Here is a 17823-nt window from a genome sequence, read left to right on the forward strand (position 1 = left end):
AGGAAATACAATCTATCAAAGAGAAATTATCGTAATTCAATTCCTTGAAATCCAAGATAGTGGGTTCATTGATATCTAAAGTTTTGATCTCTTCAATCCCACTTTTAACAATTTTTGCATCAAGGTCTAAAAACTCCGAATTTTTGGGATGCCTTCTAGGTAAAGGTGACTCATCTCCAGTCCCATCATTATCAAGATTCATATTGCAAAACAAAGATTTAATAGGAGACACATCAATAACTTTTAGATCTTCATCTTTATTCTCACAAAAAAATTCCGGCTTAGCGGCCATCTTATTAACTAAGGTGGCCTGCTTATCCGAAACTTCAGCTATTAATTTTTCGAGATGAGCAATCTGAGATTTCAAACCATAAAATTCTTTAGACATATCATCGAGCTCTTTATTCATATAACCCATAAAGCTTTTTTGTTCCTTAAGCTCGTTCCTAAAGACATTATTATGCTCAAATTGTAAAGTCATAAAACTCCTGACGTTGCTTTCGATCTCTTCTAACCTTTTAAGGTGAAGATCACCAAATCTAGGTAGAGCCATCGTGACAAGCAAGCAATCCAACACACGAGCAAACAAGAAGCAAGCGAAAAAGAGGCGAACGGAAAAGAGAGGGCGAATAAAATGACAAGGGTGAAGTGGGGGAGAAGAAAACGAGAGGCAAATGGCAAATAATGTAATGCGAGGGATAAGAGTTTGTGATGTATGTCTTGACTTGACTTGACTTGGCGCGAATCTCCCCGACAACGACGCCAGAAATCCTTCTTGCTACCTCTTGAGCACTGCGTTGGTTTTCCCTTGAAGAGGAAAGGGTGATGCAGTAAAGTAGCGTAAGTATTTCCCTCAGTTTTTGAGAACCAAGGTATCAATCCAGTAGGAGATCACGCACGAGTCCCACGCACACGCACCTACACAAACAAATAAGAACCTCGCAACCAACGCAATAAAGGGGTTGTCAATCCCTTCACGGTCACTTACGAGAGTGAGATCTGATAGATATGATAAGATAATATTTTTGGTATTTTTATGATAAAGAGAAATAAAGATGCAAAGTAAAATAAACGGCAATAAAAATAGCTAAGTGTTGGAAGATTAATATGATGGAAGATAGACCCGGGGGCCATAGGTTTCACTAGTGGCTTCTCTCAAGAGCATAAGTATTACGGTGGGTGAACGAATTACTATCGAGCAATTGATAGAATTGAGCATAGTTATGAGAATATCTAGGTATGATCATGTATATAGGCATCACGTCCGTGACAAGTAGACCGAAACGATTCTGCATCTACTACTATTACTCCACACATCGACCGCTATCCAGCATGCATCTAGAGTATTAAGTTCAAAAGAACAGAGTAATGCTTTAAGTAAGATGACATGATGTAGAGGGATAAACTCATGCAATATGATATAAACCCCATCCTTTTATCCTCGATGGCAACAATACAATACGTGTCGTTTCCCTTTCTGTCACTGGGATCGAGCACCGTACGATTGAACCCAAAGCTAAGCACTTCTCCCATTGCAAGAAAGATCAATTTAGTAGGCCAAATCAAACTGATAATTTGAAGAGACTTGCAAAGATAACCAATCATACATAAAAGAATTCAGAGGAGATTCAAATATTGTTCATAGATAATCTTGATCATAAACCCATAATTCATCGGATCTCGACAAACACACCGCAAAAGAAGATTACATCAAATAGATCTCCAAGAAGATTGAGGAGAACTTTGTATTGAGATCCAAAGAGAGAGAAGAAGCCATCTAGCTAATAACTATGGACCCGAAGGTCTGAAGTAAACTACTCACACATCATCGGAGAGGCTATGGTGTTGATGTAGAAGCCCTCCGTGATCAATGCCCCCTCCGGCGGAGCGCCGGAAAAGGCCCCAGGATGGGATCTCACGGGTACAGAAGGTTGCGGCGGTGGAAATAGGGTTTTGGCTCCGTGTCTGTTGGTTTGGGGGTACGTAGGTATATATAGGAGGAAGAAGTAGGTCGGTGGAGCTACGAGGGGCCCACGAGGGTGGAAGGCGCGCCCAGGGAGGTAGGCGCGCCCCCCTGCCTCGTGGCCTCCTCGTTCGTTTCTTGACGTCCACTCCAAGTCCTCTGTATCACGTTTGTTCCAAAAATCACGTTCCCGAAGGTTTCATTCCGTTTGGACTCCGTTTGATATTCCTTTTCTGTGAAACACTGAAATAGGCAAAAAAACAGCAATTTGGGTTGGGCCTCCGGTTAATAGGTTAGTCCCAAAAATAATATAAAAGTGTATAATAAAGCCCATTAAACATCCAAAACAGAATATAATATAGCATGGAATAATCAAAAATTATAGATACGTTGGAGACGTATCAGCAGTTGCCGGCGGGGCGAGGGAAGGATCCGGGCTATCCATTCCGGCCGGAGCGATGGTAATCGGTGGCTGCGGCGGGGCGTGGTGCTGGGGCGGCGGGAGGCAAGGACCCGAGAAGGCGAGAGAAAGAGAGGCCGTACTCGGCTGCGGCGGGATGGAGTAAATTTAGGGAGATTGGGAGGGATTTTCGGCGGCGGGGGATAATTTTTTCCTAAATTCTAAAAAGTGCACGCGTGCTATTTGACTCAAACGAGCACACCCGCGGTAAAGAAAAAAGTAAACCGTATGTCGCTATCTAGCTCAGCTCGATTGCAATTTCGTCGCCGACAAATTTGACAATTTTGACCTTGGGACGAAATCATTTCACAGAATGAACTGGGTGCGAAACTATTTCACTCCCTTGGCCCTTTTGTGTAGTGCCCGCCACGCCGGCGCCACACCCTACTGTGCAGCGCCTAGCGCGGCAGCGTTGCACTCCTGTCCACCGTGGCAGCCCATGGGCCCGCACCTAGCAGTGCAGCGCCTCTGAGCTAGGCGCCACACATGTAAAGTGCAGCGCCTAGCTGTCGGGCGCTGCACTGTGACTTAGATCCAGCCGCGCCAGCCCTCTCCTCCCCCACCCACCCCATTGCCAGTTACAGAACAGAACAGGGCGGCGGCCCTCTCCACTCCCCCTCTCAATCCCCTCTCCCAAATCCTTCAGATCGGACGGTTTGGTCAGTGCATTTCTTCACCAATCCATCGTAGAAGGTACTCTCCTCCGATCCCCTTCTTTCTATCCATAGAAAATATGATATTTTGAAGATTTGGGGAATCCTTGTTTGATTTGATTAGATTTGAATCTTGCATGTATTAGAACTTTGCATGTATTACAACCCTTGTTTGTTTGATTTGTGGAACCCTAGTTTAGTTTATGGAAAAGTTATTTGTATGAAGTTATTTGTATGAAGTAGGCCTAGTTTATGGAAAAGTTATTTGTATGAAGTAGGCCTAGTTATTTGTGGAACCCTAGTTTATTGGTTTTGTTTGATTTGATATGGTTGGATACATAGATTGATATGGTTGCATCTAGTAGGCCTACTTTAGTTTTTTTTGAATTGAAAATATAATCGTGTTGACAAGAATGCTTTGTTGAAATTGTTAGGATGGTTTGGCTTCTCGATGATCATTGGGACAAACAACACCGGTCGTACACTATGTCGGTGGAGCAGCGGGTAATACTGAAAGTGGCCGGTGTTATGAATTTCATATTTTTTTCAAACACAAATGCCCCATATGTAATGTTATGATTTGTTTGTTTGTAGGAGCTTGCACCTCTGAAGCTTCGGTCTCACGGGGTCACCCTTGGATGGATGCGCTATGATGAGCGGTACACACCATATGTAAGGGAGGCAGGACTTCTCCCTTTCATTCAGTTGGTCAGCCGGTCGACGCCACCCAACAATGTTGCAGCACTCACCGCGCTTATTGATCATTGGAGGCCGGAGACACACACTTTCCATCTTCGGACCGGGGAGATGACCGTGACGCTCCAGGATATTGTTATGATCACCGGCCTTCCTATCGATGGGAATCCTTTATGTATGAACATCGATTCTGATGGGTGGCGCGCGCAGATGCATGCCCTTATCGGTATGGTTCCTCCGGAGCCTCGGGAACCAGAAGCAGAAGACAAGAAGAAGGAAAGAGTCGCAGCCGGTGCTCCTTTCACCTGGATTGCATGGAACTTTGGTACTTGCCCCAAGGAAGCTAATGAGGATGAGGTCAAGACATATTCTCGTGTCTACATGTAGTACATTATATCCAGGACTATGTTTGCTGATGGCATAGGCAAGAATGCTCCATGGATGTGGCTGAAGGCGTTGACCGTCTTCGATAGCAAATGGAGTTGGGGTTCGGCGACACTGGCTTACTTGTATAGACAGGTACAAAGTTGTTTCTTTTTCACTTAATTGCTACATTATCAATGCGATCTTCCTGTTAATTCAACCATATTCTCTTTTATGTGCAGTTGGATGAAGCCTATTGTAGGAAATCTGGAGGTATTGGTGGTTGTATGCTCGCACTTTCTATATGGAGCTGGGAGCGATTGCCGGTTGGACGACCAAAGACCATGGAGTTCGAGGATTGGGACGACAAAGACGACCCACTACGGCTCCCCACTTGGGCTTACAAGTGGGATGTGGTAAATGAGACAACGGATGATCCGTCGGTCATGTACAAGTTGTACACGAGCGAGCTGGACACGATCATGGCTGAGCAGGTGACTCGACATTGCATAAGTGATTCTCATACTTCTATCATAACTCGAAATCAATTTTGCATTCTATGCTATGTTGCAGGTGGAATGGGAGCCGTATGGAAGAGGGGATAGTTTTGGTAACCCTAGAGAGTTCAAGCTGAATCCGATGTGCACTAGGGATAGGTATCTTTGGCATATGCGGTGCCCACTCATATGCAACTGGGCGGTTGAGCTTCACCTGCCACATCGGGTGTACCGCCAGTTTGGTTTGCTCCAGTCACACCCGCCGGAGTGGGAGGACACGGACAAGTTGCTACACGCGTAAGATATAATTAACCTTGACCACTTAGCAGCTTCTCGGCGGTTTCGATGGTGCAAATATTCTGTTTCGAACTTGCAGGTTGGATAGGAGAAGGCAACAGAAGGTCAAGGATTGGGCCAGGCATCACAAGAAGTATGTCGTAAAGTTCGCGCTTAGTGTGGAGCAAGCTAAGGCTGGAAAACGAGCCCAGCTTCGTGAGCACTGCCCGATCGCGTTCAACAACTATCTCACATGGTTTTTTGCAAGTACCCGTGTGGAGGTATGGAAGCCGACGTATGCTGAGGAGATTTGGGAAGATCCCACCGTCTTCGATGAGCTAACCCAGCACCAGTACAACAAATTAGTTAGGGAAGGCACCTCAGTCCCTTCAGCTCCAATGATGAACTTTGTGGTATTTCCCCTTTTTGCTTTCCCATTCGCACTGTTCACATCTTCGCTTGCCTAACACGTTGATGCCGTTTATGTTCATAGCGTGCCCAGATCAAGAAAGCAGCTGATGAGACAGAGACTATTTTGGAGACAACCCTGGTTGGGAAAGCGATTGGGAAGGTGCACTTCGAGCATTCATTAAGGTTCACATCTCCTTCAATTGTCCATGTAACATGTGTTTCTACATTCGATATCTCATTCACTTGTACATGTTGCAGCGCCAGGGCCAAAGGTTAAGGCGGCTATCGAACCTTGTCGGTTGTCGTGACCCCGAGTATGTATCACTTCAACGGTCTAGGTCGGCGACACCATCAGAACCCACTTCTGGCCATGGTGATCCTTTGGAGGATGAGGATGTGGGTGTGGTCACCCAAGAGGTATGGCAATAGCATATATTCAATTATTGATGCATTGCTAACTTTATCCTCACACACAGTCTTTTCCATATCGTTTGTTTTTGTAATAGCTTGATGACGACATGACCTTGTGGACCTATCAAGTTTGGTAAGCATACGAGTTAAAGCCTAGGAGGGGGATCAATAAATACACACCTGAAGACTTCACCCAAAGAGGCAAGAGGACGGTCGGCACCTCGCGGATGGCGGCTTTGGATGACTATGTGGATGACGTGGAGGAACCGGAGCCGGAGCCGGAGCGGGTTGCTCTTCCTAGGAAGGCGAAGAAGATAGCCAGAAGGAGGGGGGAGGAGCCAAAAAGCGCACAAGGAACTAGTTGTCGTGCTCTATTTGTTATGTAACTCGCCTAGTGGGCGTTTTGCTTATGTCGAACTTGTTATGTCGTTGAACTTGAAGTGGTGGTAGCTCTTAGTAATGTTGAACTTGAAGTGATTGTATGTCTTAGTAATGTTGAACTTGAAGTGATGGTCACTCTAATAAATGTTGTCTTTGTTGAAGTTGAACAGGTGTTGAAAATGTCATAATGATGATCATTACTGTTTATTCTGTGATGCAAGTATATGTGCCTGAAAATGTGCGTGAAATGTCCCAGTTTCACAGACAAAAAAACACTAAGTTTTAGTGCGGCGCCTAGCAGGCAGGCGCCACACTGTATAGTGCAACGCCTAGGACAGAGGCGTTGCACAATACAGGGTGGCGCCTCCCTGCTAGGTGCCACACAAACAGTTAGCCATTTTTGGCCCCAAACTGAGTGCAAACTTTCTGTTGCTCTCTGGACAGCTCTACCCAGGCATGCAACGCCTCTGAGCTAGGTGCCACACCGTACAGTGCAATGCCTAGCTCAGAGGCGTTGCACGCATGGGAAGAGCTATCCAGAGAGCAACAGAAACTACAGCCAGATACATCCAGTGTGGCGCCTAGCTCTGAGGCGCCGCACAATATTGTGCAACACCCAACCCTTAGGCGTTGCACTATACAGTTTGACGGCCCAGTGTCGGGCGCCACATCAACACTTAGCGATTTTTTGGCCCCAAACTGGGTGCAAATTTTCTGTTGCTCTCTGGATAGCTCTACACAGGCGTGCAACGCCGCAGAGATAGGCGCCACACCGTGCAGTGCAACGCCTAGCACTGAGGCGTTGCACGCCTGTGTAAAGCTATCCAGAGAGCAACAGAAAGTTTGCCAGATACAAGCTGGTGTGGCGCCTAGCCTGGAGGCGCCACACTGTACAGTGCAACGCCTAGCTCAGAGGTGTTGCATGCCTGGGAAGTGCTAACCAGAGAGCAACAGAAGGTTTGCCAGATACAAGATGGTGTGGCACCTAGCTTGGAGGCGCCACACTGTACAGTGCAACGCCTCTGAGCTAGGCATTGCATTTGGACTTGGCGAAATTTTTGGCAAACATAGAAGTGTGAAGATAGCATATGCACACATAGTATGTTGATGTGCAGTAGGATTGATAGATAGCAAGCAAACAATTGTGAAGACAACATATGCACAAAGTACTTCACGACACATAGTAGTTCATAACACATAATAGTTCATAACACATAGTACTTCAACTTGAGGAGTAGTTCATACAACCAAATCAAGGAGGAAATACATAGTACTTCACGACACATAGTAGTTCACAACCAAATCGAGGAGGAGTCCAAAATACATAGTAGTTCACAACCAAATCGAAGAGCATAGTTTAGAGGATAACACGGTCATCATCCACAAGCAAATTGAAGATGACATAGCTCTATTGCGTAGAGCAAGGCCCCTTTCCCTTCTTCTTCTTCCTCTTCCTCCTCCCTTTTCCTTATGCGACGAGCCTCCTTAACCACCCTCTCCATGAATATGTTGTTCTCCCTTTTTTTCAGCTTCAAATGCCCAAAGTTTCAAGGTTCTTTCTTGAAAATCCTTGAGACGCTTCTTCTGTGCCTCCTCACATTTCCTCTTCAATGCATGCTCCCTAGCGCGACACTCATAATCTGCTCTCTCTCTTTCCTTCCTCTTCTCTTCAAGCTCCTCTTCCTTCTTCTTCTTCTTTAGTGCGCTGCATCCTCCTCTCTCAGCTTCTTCGCAGCCTTCTCCCACCATCCCGCCATCTCATCTTCGCCATCCTCCTTCATTGTTGGTTTATTGGGTTGAGAAGCCGCCATACCTACAATGAGTGAAACATAATAGTTAGTAATGACAATAAGAACAAATGGAAGAACATGTACATTGCAACATATTAGTGAATAAGGACAACAAGAACATATGAAAAACAAGAACATATGAAACATTATAGTTAGTGAGCAACATACAGAAATGATCCATCGAGGTATCCAAACATTCCTCTATAACGACCTTGCCCTTGACCACCACCATGGCCAAGTCCACCGCCAAGGCCAAGACCATCAACAAGGCCAAGACAACCACCACCACGACCAAGACCACCACCATGAGCTCTACCACCACCATGGCCTAGACCACCACCACAAGCTCTACCACCACCACAGCCTCTTGTAAGTCCTAGTTGCCTCCCTCTTTGTTGCCTAGATCCTCTTTGGCTACCACTTGCTTGGCTACCACTTGGTTGCCTTGGCACTTGTTGGCTACCACTTGGTTGGATTGACATTTGTTGGCTACCACTTGGTTGGCTACCTTGTGTAGCTCCTTGTTGGCTTGTGCTTGCATCATTTTTCTTGGACCTTTTCCTTGGCTTCGTACATTTTCTTTTGCTGTGGCCATGAACTCTGCATTCTCCACAACGGGAGCTCTCACGAGGATCTTGGAATTGGTTGTTGCCCGCTTCGCGGTGGCCACCATGGCCCCATTCGTCCATGTCGCCTCTAAGACGCTTTGTCTTGCGTCTACCCCGTTTAACAATCTTCAACTCCGGATCCGGCCATAGTTGAACTCCATGGTACTCCGGCCATTGTGATTGGTCAAAGTATGGGTGAAGCAGGGAGCCCATATTTTCTTGACCGTCATGATTGAGAACTCCGACTTCCTCACGGTGACGGGGTGATTGACGTCCAGATTCCTAACGCGACCGGCGGTATACAAGTGTGAGCATGGGAGATGAAGCAACAATGGCTTCCCGCAAGAGCAATCACACCGTGTTAACGAGACCTTGAAAGCCCGACCTCCATGTTGGCGGCCATCGTTTGTGGTTCCTCCTGGCTCTTTCACTTCATACTTCCACTCTTCGTTGTCATATAGTATAGCTTCTTGTGAGTCCGCCTTCCGTGATTGAAATTCCAACCGTTCATCAACCTTGGGTGGGAACTTGTAGTTGTACTTGCGCTTGTTCTAACCCGCTATCTGTGCATCCGTTTCCATCGAGTACTTTAGAAAGTACGCATTCATCTTGTCAAATGTGTATTGAACTATTGCCGTCATGGGTAACCCACGTGCACCTTTGAGCACCCTATTGAAGCATTCGTCCATATTGCTTGTCATTTGACCGTATCTCCGACCATCTTCATCAAAAGCACGTGCCCACTTGTTCCGGTATTCAATGTGTCTATTGAGAAAGTCTTGTCCACCGGGATCAAGTTTTTTGTGTGCGAGCAATTTGTTGTGGATATCATCGAACTTCAGTACTTGCCCTGAGGATGCTAATGAGGACACGGTGAAGACATATGCTCGTGTCTACATGTGGTACGTGATATCCAGGACTATGTTTGCTGATGGCACAGGCAAGAATGCTCCATGGATGTGGCTGAAGGCGTTGACCGTCTTCGATAGAAAATGGAGTTGGGGTTCAGCGACACTGGCTTACTTGTATCGACAAGTATGAAGTTGTTTCCTTTTCACTTCATTGATACATTATCAATGCGCTCTTGCGGCAAATTTGACCATGTTCTCTTTTAGTGCAGTTGGACGAAACCTGTTGTAGGCACACTGGAGGTATTGGTGGTTGTCTGTCGCACTTTTCATATGGAGCTGGGAGCGTTTGCCGGTTGGACGACCGAAGACCGTGAAGTACGAGGATTGGGACGACAAAGACGACCCACTACGACTCCCCACTTGGGCTCACAAGTGGGATGTGTTAAATGAGACGACGGATGATCCCTCGGTCATGTACAAGTTGTACAAGAGCGAGCTGGACGCGATCACGCCTGAGCAGGTGAACCGACATTGCCTAAGTGATTATCATGCTTGTATCATAACTCGATATCAATTTTGCATTCTATCCCATTTTGCAGGTGGAATGGGAGCCGTATGGAAAAGGAGAGAGTTTTGGTAACCCTATGGAGTTCAGGCTGAATCCGATGTGCACTAGGGATAGGGATCTCTGGCATATGCAGTGCCCACTGATATGCAACTGGGCGGTTGAGCTTCACCTGCCACATCGGGTGTTCCGCCAGTTTGGTTTGTTCCAGCCACACCCGCCGGAGTGGGAGGACACGGACAAGTTGCTACACGCGTAAGATATAATTAACCTTGAGCACTTAGCAGCTTCTCGACGGTTTCGATGATGCTAATATTCTGTTTCTAACTTGCAAGTTGGATAGGAAAAGGCAGCGGAAGATCAAGGATTGGGCCAACCATCACAGGAAGTATGTTGTACAGTTCGTGCTTAGTGTGGAGCAAGCAAGGGCTGGAAAACGAGCCCAGCTTCGTGAGCACTGCCCGATCGCGTTCCACAACTATCTCACATGGTTTCTTGCAAGTACCCGAGTGGAGGTATGCAAGCCGGCGTATGCTGAGGAGATTCTGGAAGAACCCACCGTTTTTGATGAGGTAGCCCAGCACCAGTACAACGCATTAGTCAGGAAAGGCAACTCAGTGATCCCTTCAGCTCCAATGATGAACTTTGTGGTTTGCCCTTTTTGCTTTTCCATTCGCACTATTCACATCTTCACTTGCCTAACACTTTGATACCGTTTCTGTTCATAGCGTGCCTAGATCAAGAAAGCAGCTTATGAGACCGAGACTATTCTGGAAACAATCCCGGCTGGCAAAAGCGATGGGGAAGGTGCACTTCGAGCATTCATTAAGGTTCACATCTCCTTCAAACTAGCACTTAACATATGTTGCTACGTTCCATGTCTCATTCACTTGTACATGTTGCAGCGCGAGGGCCAAAAGTTAAGGCGGCTATCAAACCTTTTCGGTTGTCGTGACCCCGAGTATGTATCACCAGAACGGTCTAGGTCGGCGACACCATCAGATCCCGCTTCGGGGCAGGGCCATGGTGAACCTTTGGAGGATGAGGATGTGGGTGTGGTCACCCAAGAGGTATGGCATGACGATATATATCCATTTGTTGATGCATTGCTAACTATATCCTCACACACGGTCTTTCCATATCTTCTGTTGATGCATAGGTTGCTGATGATATGACCGTGGGGACGTACCAGGCTCGGTCTGCATACGAGTTGAAGCCTAGGAAGGGAATCAACAAGTACACACCTGAAGACTTCACCCAAAGAGGCCAAAGAGGCAAAAGGACGGTCGGCACCTCGCGGATGGCGGCTTTGGATGACTATTTGGATGACGATGTAGATGACGTGGAGGAACCGGAGCCGGAGCTGGAGCGGGTTCCTCTTCCTAGGAAGGTGAAGAAGATAAGCGTCAAGAGGGGGGAGGAGCCAGCAAGCGCGGAAAGCACTAGTCATCGTCCTTTATTTATAATGTTGAACTTAGAGTGGTGGTAGCTCTTAGTAATGTGGAATTTGTTATGTCGTTGAACTTGGAGTGGTGGTAGCTCTATGTTAAACTTGAAATTATTGTGATGGTCCTTTCTAAGAAATGATGTCTTTGTTGAACACTTTTTGAACCTTACTGTTTATTATACGAAATGTTGAACTGTGGCTGAAAATGACCCAGTCTGAATGACAAAAAAACACTAAGTGTTTGTGCGGCGCCTAGCTGGGAGGCGCCACACTCTACAGTGCAGCGCCTAGCTGCTAGGCATTGCACTGTACAGTGTGGCGCCCCCAGGCTAGGCGCTGCACAAACACTTAGCGAAATTTTTAGCCCAAACTGGAGGCCTACCTTCTGTTGCTCTCTGGATAGCTACAGACTTGTGCAGCGCCTAGCCTGGAGGTGCCACACTGTACAGTGCAACGCCTAGCGTCTAGGCGCTGCACTGTATAGTGTGGCGCCTCCGAGCTAGGCGCCATACATGTCTCTAACTTGCCATACCTTCTGTTGCTCTCTGGATAGCTACAGACCTGTGCAGCGCCTAGCTTGGAGGCGCCACACTGTATAGTGCAACGCCCTCGAGGTAGGCGTTGCACTTGGACTTAGTGAATTTTTTAGCATATGCAAACATAGTAAGATGATGTGAAGTAGGATTGATACGTAGCAAGCAAACAACTGTGAAGAGAACATATGCACGAAGTACTTCACGACACATAGTAGTTCATAACACATAGTACTTCACGACACATAGTAGTTCTTACAACCAAATCGAGGAGGAGACATAGTAGTTCACGACACATATTAGTTCTTACAACCAAATCAAGGAGGAGACATAGTAGTTCACGACACATAGTAGTTCAGGACACATAGTAGTTCACAACCAAATCGAGGAGGAGACATAGTAGTTCATGACACATAGTAGTTCACAACCAAATCGAAGAGGATGACATAGCTCTATTGCGTAGAGCAAGGCCCCTTACCCTTCTTCTTCTTCCTCTCTTCTTCCTCTTCCTCCTCCCTTTTTCTTATGAGGTGAGCTTCCTTAACCACCCTCTCCATGAATATCTCATTCTCCCTCTCTTCTTTTTCAGCAGCAATTGCCCAAAGCTTCATGGTTCTTTCTTGAAAATCCTTTAGACGCTTCTTCTATGCCTCCTCACATTTCCTCACTAACGCTTGCTCCCTAGCGTGCATCGCATTTGAAGCTCTCTCTTTTTCCTTCCTCTCCTTCTCAAGCTCCTCTTCCTTCTTCTTCTTTAGCTTGGCTGCATCCTCCTCTCTAAGCTTCTTCGCAGCCTTCTCCCACCATCCCGCCATCTCATCTTCGCCATCCTCCTTCATCGTTGGTTTGTTGGGTTGGGAAGCCGCCATACCTACAATGAGTGAAACATAATGGTTAGTAAGGACAATAAGAACAAATGGAAGCACATATGAAAAAGAAGAACATATGAAAAACAAGAACATATGATACATTATAGTTAGTGAGGAACATACGAAAACGGTCCATCTAGGTATCCAAACATTCCTCTATAACAAACTTGCCCTTGTCCATCACCACGGCCAAGTCCACCACCAAGGCCAAGACCATCACCAAGGCCTAGACCATCACCACGGCCATTACCACCACGACGAGCTCTACCACCACCACGGCCTAGACCACCACCACGAGCTCTACCACCACCATGGCCTCTTGTAAGTCCTAGTTGCCGACCTCTTTGTTGCCTAGATCCTCTTTGGCTAACACTTGGTTGGCTTGGCACTTGTTGGCTACCACTTGGTTGCCTTGGCACTTGTTGGCTACCACTTGGTTGGCTCCCTTGTGTAGCTCCTTGTTGGCTTGTGCTTGCATCATTTTTCTTGGACCTTTTCCTTGGTTTCGTACATTTTCTTTTGTTGTGGCCATGACCTTTGCACTCCCCACAACGGGAGCTCTCACGAGGCTCTTGGAATTGGTCGTTGCCCGCTTCGCGGCGGCCACCATGGCCCCATCCGTCCATGTCGCCTATAAGACGCTTTGTCTTACGTCTACCCCGTTTAACAACCTTCAACTGTGGATTCGGCCATAGTTGAACTCCATGATACTCCGACCATTGTGATTGGTCAAAGTATGGGTGAAAGCGGGGAGCCCGTGTTTTCTTGACCGTCATGATTGAGAACTCCGACTCCCTCACGGTACGTGGGTGATTGATGTCCACATTCCTAACGCGACCGGCGGTATACAAGTGTGAGCATGGGAGATGAAGCAACAATGGCCTCCCGCAAGTGCAATCACATTGTGTTAACGACACCTTGAAAGCCCGACCTCCATGTTGCCGGCCATCGTTTGTGTTTCCTCCTGGCTCTTTCACTTCGTACTTCCACTCTTCGTTGTCATATAATATAGCTTCTTCTAAGTCCGCCTTCCGTGGTTGAAATACCAACCATTCATCAACTTTGGGTGGGAACTTGTACTTGTACTTCCGTGGGTTCTCACCCGCTATCTGTGCATCGGTTTCCATCGAGTACTTTACAAAGTACGCATTCATCTTGTCAAATGTGTATTGAACTATTGCCGTCACGGGTAATCCACGTGCACCTTTGAGCACCCTATTGAAGCATTCGGCCATATTGCTTGTCATTTGACCGTATCTCCGGCCATCTTCATCAAAAGCACGTGCCCACTTGTTCCGGCATTGAATGTGCCTATTGAGAAAGTCTTGACCCCCGGGATCAAGTTTTTGTGTGCGAGCAATTTGTTGTACAAAGTGGTGAAGCGCTTATCGGAGAAAGCGAGACAACAACCTTGAAGATCATCGGCCAACTCCTTAAGGCCACATGCCCTATAGAAGTTCGAACGAAAGTGCCTCATGCACCATCGATGGTGCAACGGAGCATGCCCGGGAATGTCAATCTCCACCGCGTTAAGAATTCCTTGATGCCGATCCGATATGACACAAATTTCCCTTTGAGCGGGTAACACCTTCGTCCTCAAAAGATGCAGAAACCACTCCCAGTTGTCATTGTTTTCCACCTCAACCAAAGCAAATGCCAATGGCAACACCCGGTTATTGGCATCACTTGCTATCGCAACCAACAAGGTGCCCTTGTATTGTCCGTTCAAGAACGTGCCATCAATTGCGATGACCGGCCTACAATGTTCGAAAGCCCTCACACATTGCTCGAACGCCCAAAAAGCACAGCCAAATACTCTGACTTTCCTTCCTTCATGAACCGTTGTTTGGTGCCCATGAGGATCGACCACATGAACCATGCCCGGATTTGTCGCGGCCATGGCTAACAACAACCTAGGGATTCAGTTGTATGCTTCCTCCCATGTACCATACAACATCTTAAATGCGGCTTGCTTCGCCTTCCATGCCTTGCCGTATTTCACCTTGTAATGAAAGATGGCTTTCACAAGGTCAATGACATGTTGGACGCTCATTGTTGGAAGTGTGGATATTGAGTTGGAGAGCCTGTAAGCGATGAACTCGGACGTGAGTTGTTTGTGGTCTTGGGACATAATCTTGCCATCCACCCTTTTGCCTTGGCACATGTGAGTTGGCACACAACTCACTACATGCCAAGTTGGACCTCCTTTTCATGGTCTTGCACGCACAATCCACGGACATATTTCATCTTCACATGCACATGCAACCGTGTAGTGCACATTGACGTCCGAGTTCACCACCTTGTGTGGACGATAATGCGTAACCGAGTAGTTGTCCAGCCACATCTTCAATTCCAACAAGGTGTCGAACTTAGAACCTTTAGCAATCCGATTCTTGTCGTCTCCCAAATCACGGTGAGAGCTTGGCCTAACCCCAAGAGGTACACATTGGCCACCATCTACCACGGCTTCATCCGCGAGACTAACATCCTTGAACAATGTAGTCCGATGATCCTGACCAAATACCTTCTCGAAATCTTCGGCCTCCTTCACCGTGAACCCCTCCGCATCAACTTGTTCATCGGGACCATCGTTATCCGAGTCCGATGCATATGCACGGGAAAAAGGGATGGAATGGTCCATTGTCTCTTGCAAATGATATTTGTCGAGATCACCCACATTGTTGTCATGGAGATCAACTTCATTGTCATCGTCCGCATACTCATCATTTTCCTCTTGCAAAGCTTCATCTTGGTTGTTTGTAAACGGGCTCAATGTTGGCCTCACTTCTTGGGTCAAAAGAGGTTCAAAAATTTCATATCGCTTCAAGGATGGGGGGCTACTAGCAACCAAAGTGGAGGGGTTCCGGTTCAAGTCCAAATGCAAACTTGAATCAACCTTCTTCGTTGCAAATAACTCAAGAGCCTTGTCTAGTGATTCGGCTACCGTATCCTTGTATGCAACCCAACGTTGCTCCGAGTTGACACGCATTGTCTTCCAACGGATGTGCATTCCAAAACCAACATTATTCCTTCCCTCCAACTCAATGATATCACTAGGGTCCATCCAATTCAAATCTTTCCTAACTTGTTGCAAGAGCTCCGCATAGCTAGGACTACTATCAAACACCATGTCAAGCTCATCCGGGTCCGGTTCTATATTGCCTTTCAAAAAGGCGTCTTTGTCCCCATGATGAACAAACACACATGTTCTTCCCATCCCTATAAGCATTCAGAGAACACAAGGTAACATTGCTTCCATGAGTACTAATCCAAGGATTAACACGGAATACAAACCCTAATATATATATCAAACAACAACCCTAACCCTAACCATAACTCTAACCCTAACCATAACCATAACCCTAGCCCTAAACCTAACCCTAGCACCAACATAAGAACACCCATAAGAATAACCCTAGCATACTAACAAAGCCTAATCATAGAAATTGGCAAACAAACATCTCACATCTCCATGCAAATCTCTAGATCCAAACAAAACTAGGGTTTCCCCAAACTAGCAACAAATGAGCAATGGGAGAACTTTACTTGGATCAAAACAAGGGGATCGGAGAATATTACCTTGAGGGAGGATTTGATTTCGAAATCCACGGACAAATTCTTCAAATTTGCAAGATTTGGGAGAGGATTTGAGAGGGGGAGAGAGTGGGAGAGGGGGCAAAGCTCGGGGAGAGAGTGGGAGAGTGTGTGGTGTGGGGGAGGGGGTGGGGGAGGGGGGGCCAGCCAAGTGGCTGGATAAGTCACAGTGCAGCGCCTAGCCGCTAGGCGCTGCACATTACATGTGTGGCGCCTAGCGGCTAGGCGCTGCACTTTACATGTGTGGCGCCTAGCTCGGAGGCGCTGCACTGCTGGGTGCGGGCCCAGGGGTTGCCACGGTGGACAGGAGTGCAACGCCGCCGCGCTAGGCGCTGCACAGTAGGGTGTGGCGCCGGCGTGGCGGGCGCTACACAAAAGGGTCAGGGGAGTGAAATAGTTTCGCACCCAGTTCATTATGTGAAATGATTTCGTCCCGAGGTCAAAATTGTCAAATTTGCCTTTGTCGCCTCGATCCCCTTCCTCGCCGACGCCGATGCCCATGAGCTGGACGGAGTAGGCGACGCGGTCGAAGTACGGAAGCGGCAGGGCTGGCTGGTACACGGGCATGTATTTGAGCGGCGGAAGGTGGGCAGGTCGCTGTGGGAGTCCGAGGAGCAGCACGACGGCATCGTCGTGGCCGGAGATGCAGCACGAGAAGTGTGGCGTGCTGGCCCGCGAGGCGAAGGAGAGGGCGCCCCTGTTCATGCCCAGCAGCCCGGCGCTCGGGCCGCCGACCGGGGACGAGTCGAACGCTGAAGCAATGCAGCGGAACGCCGCGCACAGTGGCGGAGAATTCGGTCGCGAGCGCGCCGTCAGAGGAGGACCCGTCCGCGTAGGAGAGCGACACGCTGCACCTGTCGACGCCCCGTTGCGGGCCGGAGGCGATGCCGTCACGGGAGCGGCACTGTGCGGAGGCGCAGGGCACGGCGACGAAGGTGGCCGAGCTCCTCGGGCCGAAGGACATCACGTTGTTCCTGGCGTAGAACAGCAAGGACAGCTCGCTTCCGGTGTCGAGCACCATGGTGACGTTCTGCGGCGGCGTGCGGACGGCGAGCGAGACAGTGAGGCTGACGTTGTGGTGGAACCACATCTTGCTCGACTGCCATGGCAAAACTGCTCGCATAATGAACAGGTTGATTCTCTATGTCAGTCCTTGTCCGCTACATTGTCGTGGATAGGAATCTTGGATGGAAGCCTACATGTAATGTAATTACCACAATTCTAGAAAGAAATGAGCAGGCTTTTGCAGATTTTAGGTCTCCTTTTTCTTCTAGCAAATTATCACATTTTCGGTCTATTTGATGGTTCCGGATCATCATGAACTAGACCTAGAACTAGCACTACCATGAGAGAATTAATAACATTGATTTTCATTATGGTTGGGATTTTTTACACAACTTCGCGCAAGCTAATGCATCTTTGTTTGTGATGTAAACAGGACAAAAGGGAACTTAG

The 17823-nt window shown here is 47.6% G+C and overlaps 1 protein-coding gene and 1 long non-coding RNA gene across 2 annotated transcripts; one reads left to right on the forward strand and one right to left on the reverse strand.

Annotated features, from left to right (window-relative positions):
• The first annotated feature begins 10329 nt into the window (after positions 1-10329).
• On the forward strand, positions 10330-11259 carry LOC120964037 (uncharacterized). The gene is made up of 3 exons (XR_012183714.1): positions 10330-10575; positions 10654-10995; positions 11085-11259. It is a non-coding gene; the product is annotated as an uncharacterized lncRNA (long non-coding RNA).
• A 685-nt stretch (positions 11260-11944) lies between these two features.
• LOC109753686 (aspartic proteinase PCS1-like) lies at positions 11945-17458 on the reverse strand. Its single transcript, XM_045228684.1, has 3 exons — positions 17179-17458; positions 16827-17120; positions 11945-12078 (listed from the first exon to the last, which is right to left on the reverse strand). Exons 1-3 carry the CDS (start codon positions 17456-17458, stop codon positions 11945-11947), a joined length of 708 nt encoding a protein of 235 aa, XP_045084619.1.
• Positions 17459-17823: the final 365 nt, after the last annotated feature.

This window comes from Aegilops tauschii, chromosome 5 (genome assembly GCF_002575655.3).
Source record: "Aegilops tauschii subsp. strangulata cultivar AL8/78 chromosome 5, Aet v6.0, whole genome shotgun sequence".
Classification (NCBI taxonomy): Eukaryota; Viridiplantae; Streptophyta; class Magnoliopsida; order Poales; family Poaceae; genus Aegilops; species Aegilops tauschii.

Coding starts and splice junctions, on each gene's coding strand:
- LOC109753686 (XM_045228684.1), bottom strand. CDS start 17,458: ATGTGGTTCCACCACAACGTCAGCCTCACTGTCTCGCTCGCCGTCCGC. Junction 17,121..17,178: donor GGACGGGTCCTCCTCTGACG/GCGCGCTCGCGA, acceptor GCATTGCTTCAG/CGTTCGACTCGTCCCCGGTC. Junction 12,079..16,826: donor AGGGGATCGAGGCGACAAAG/GCAAATTTGACA, acceptor TTCTCTTCACAG/TTGTTTGCTTGCTACGTATC.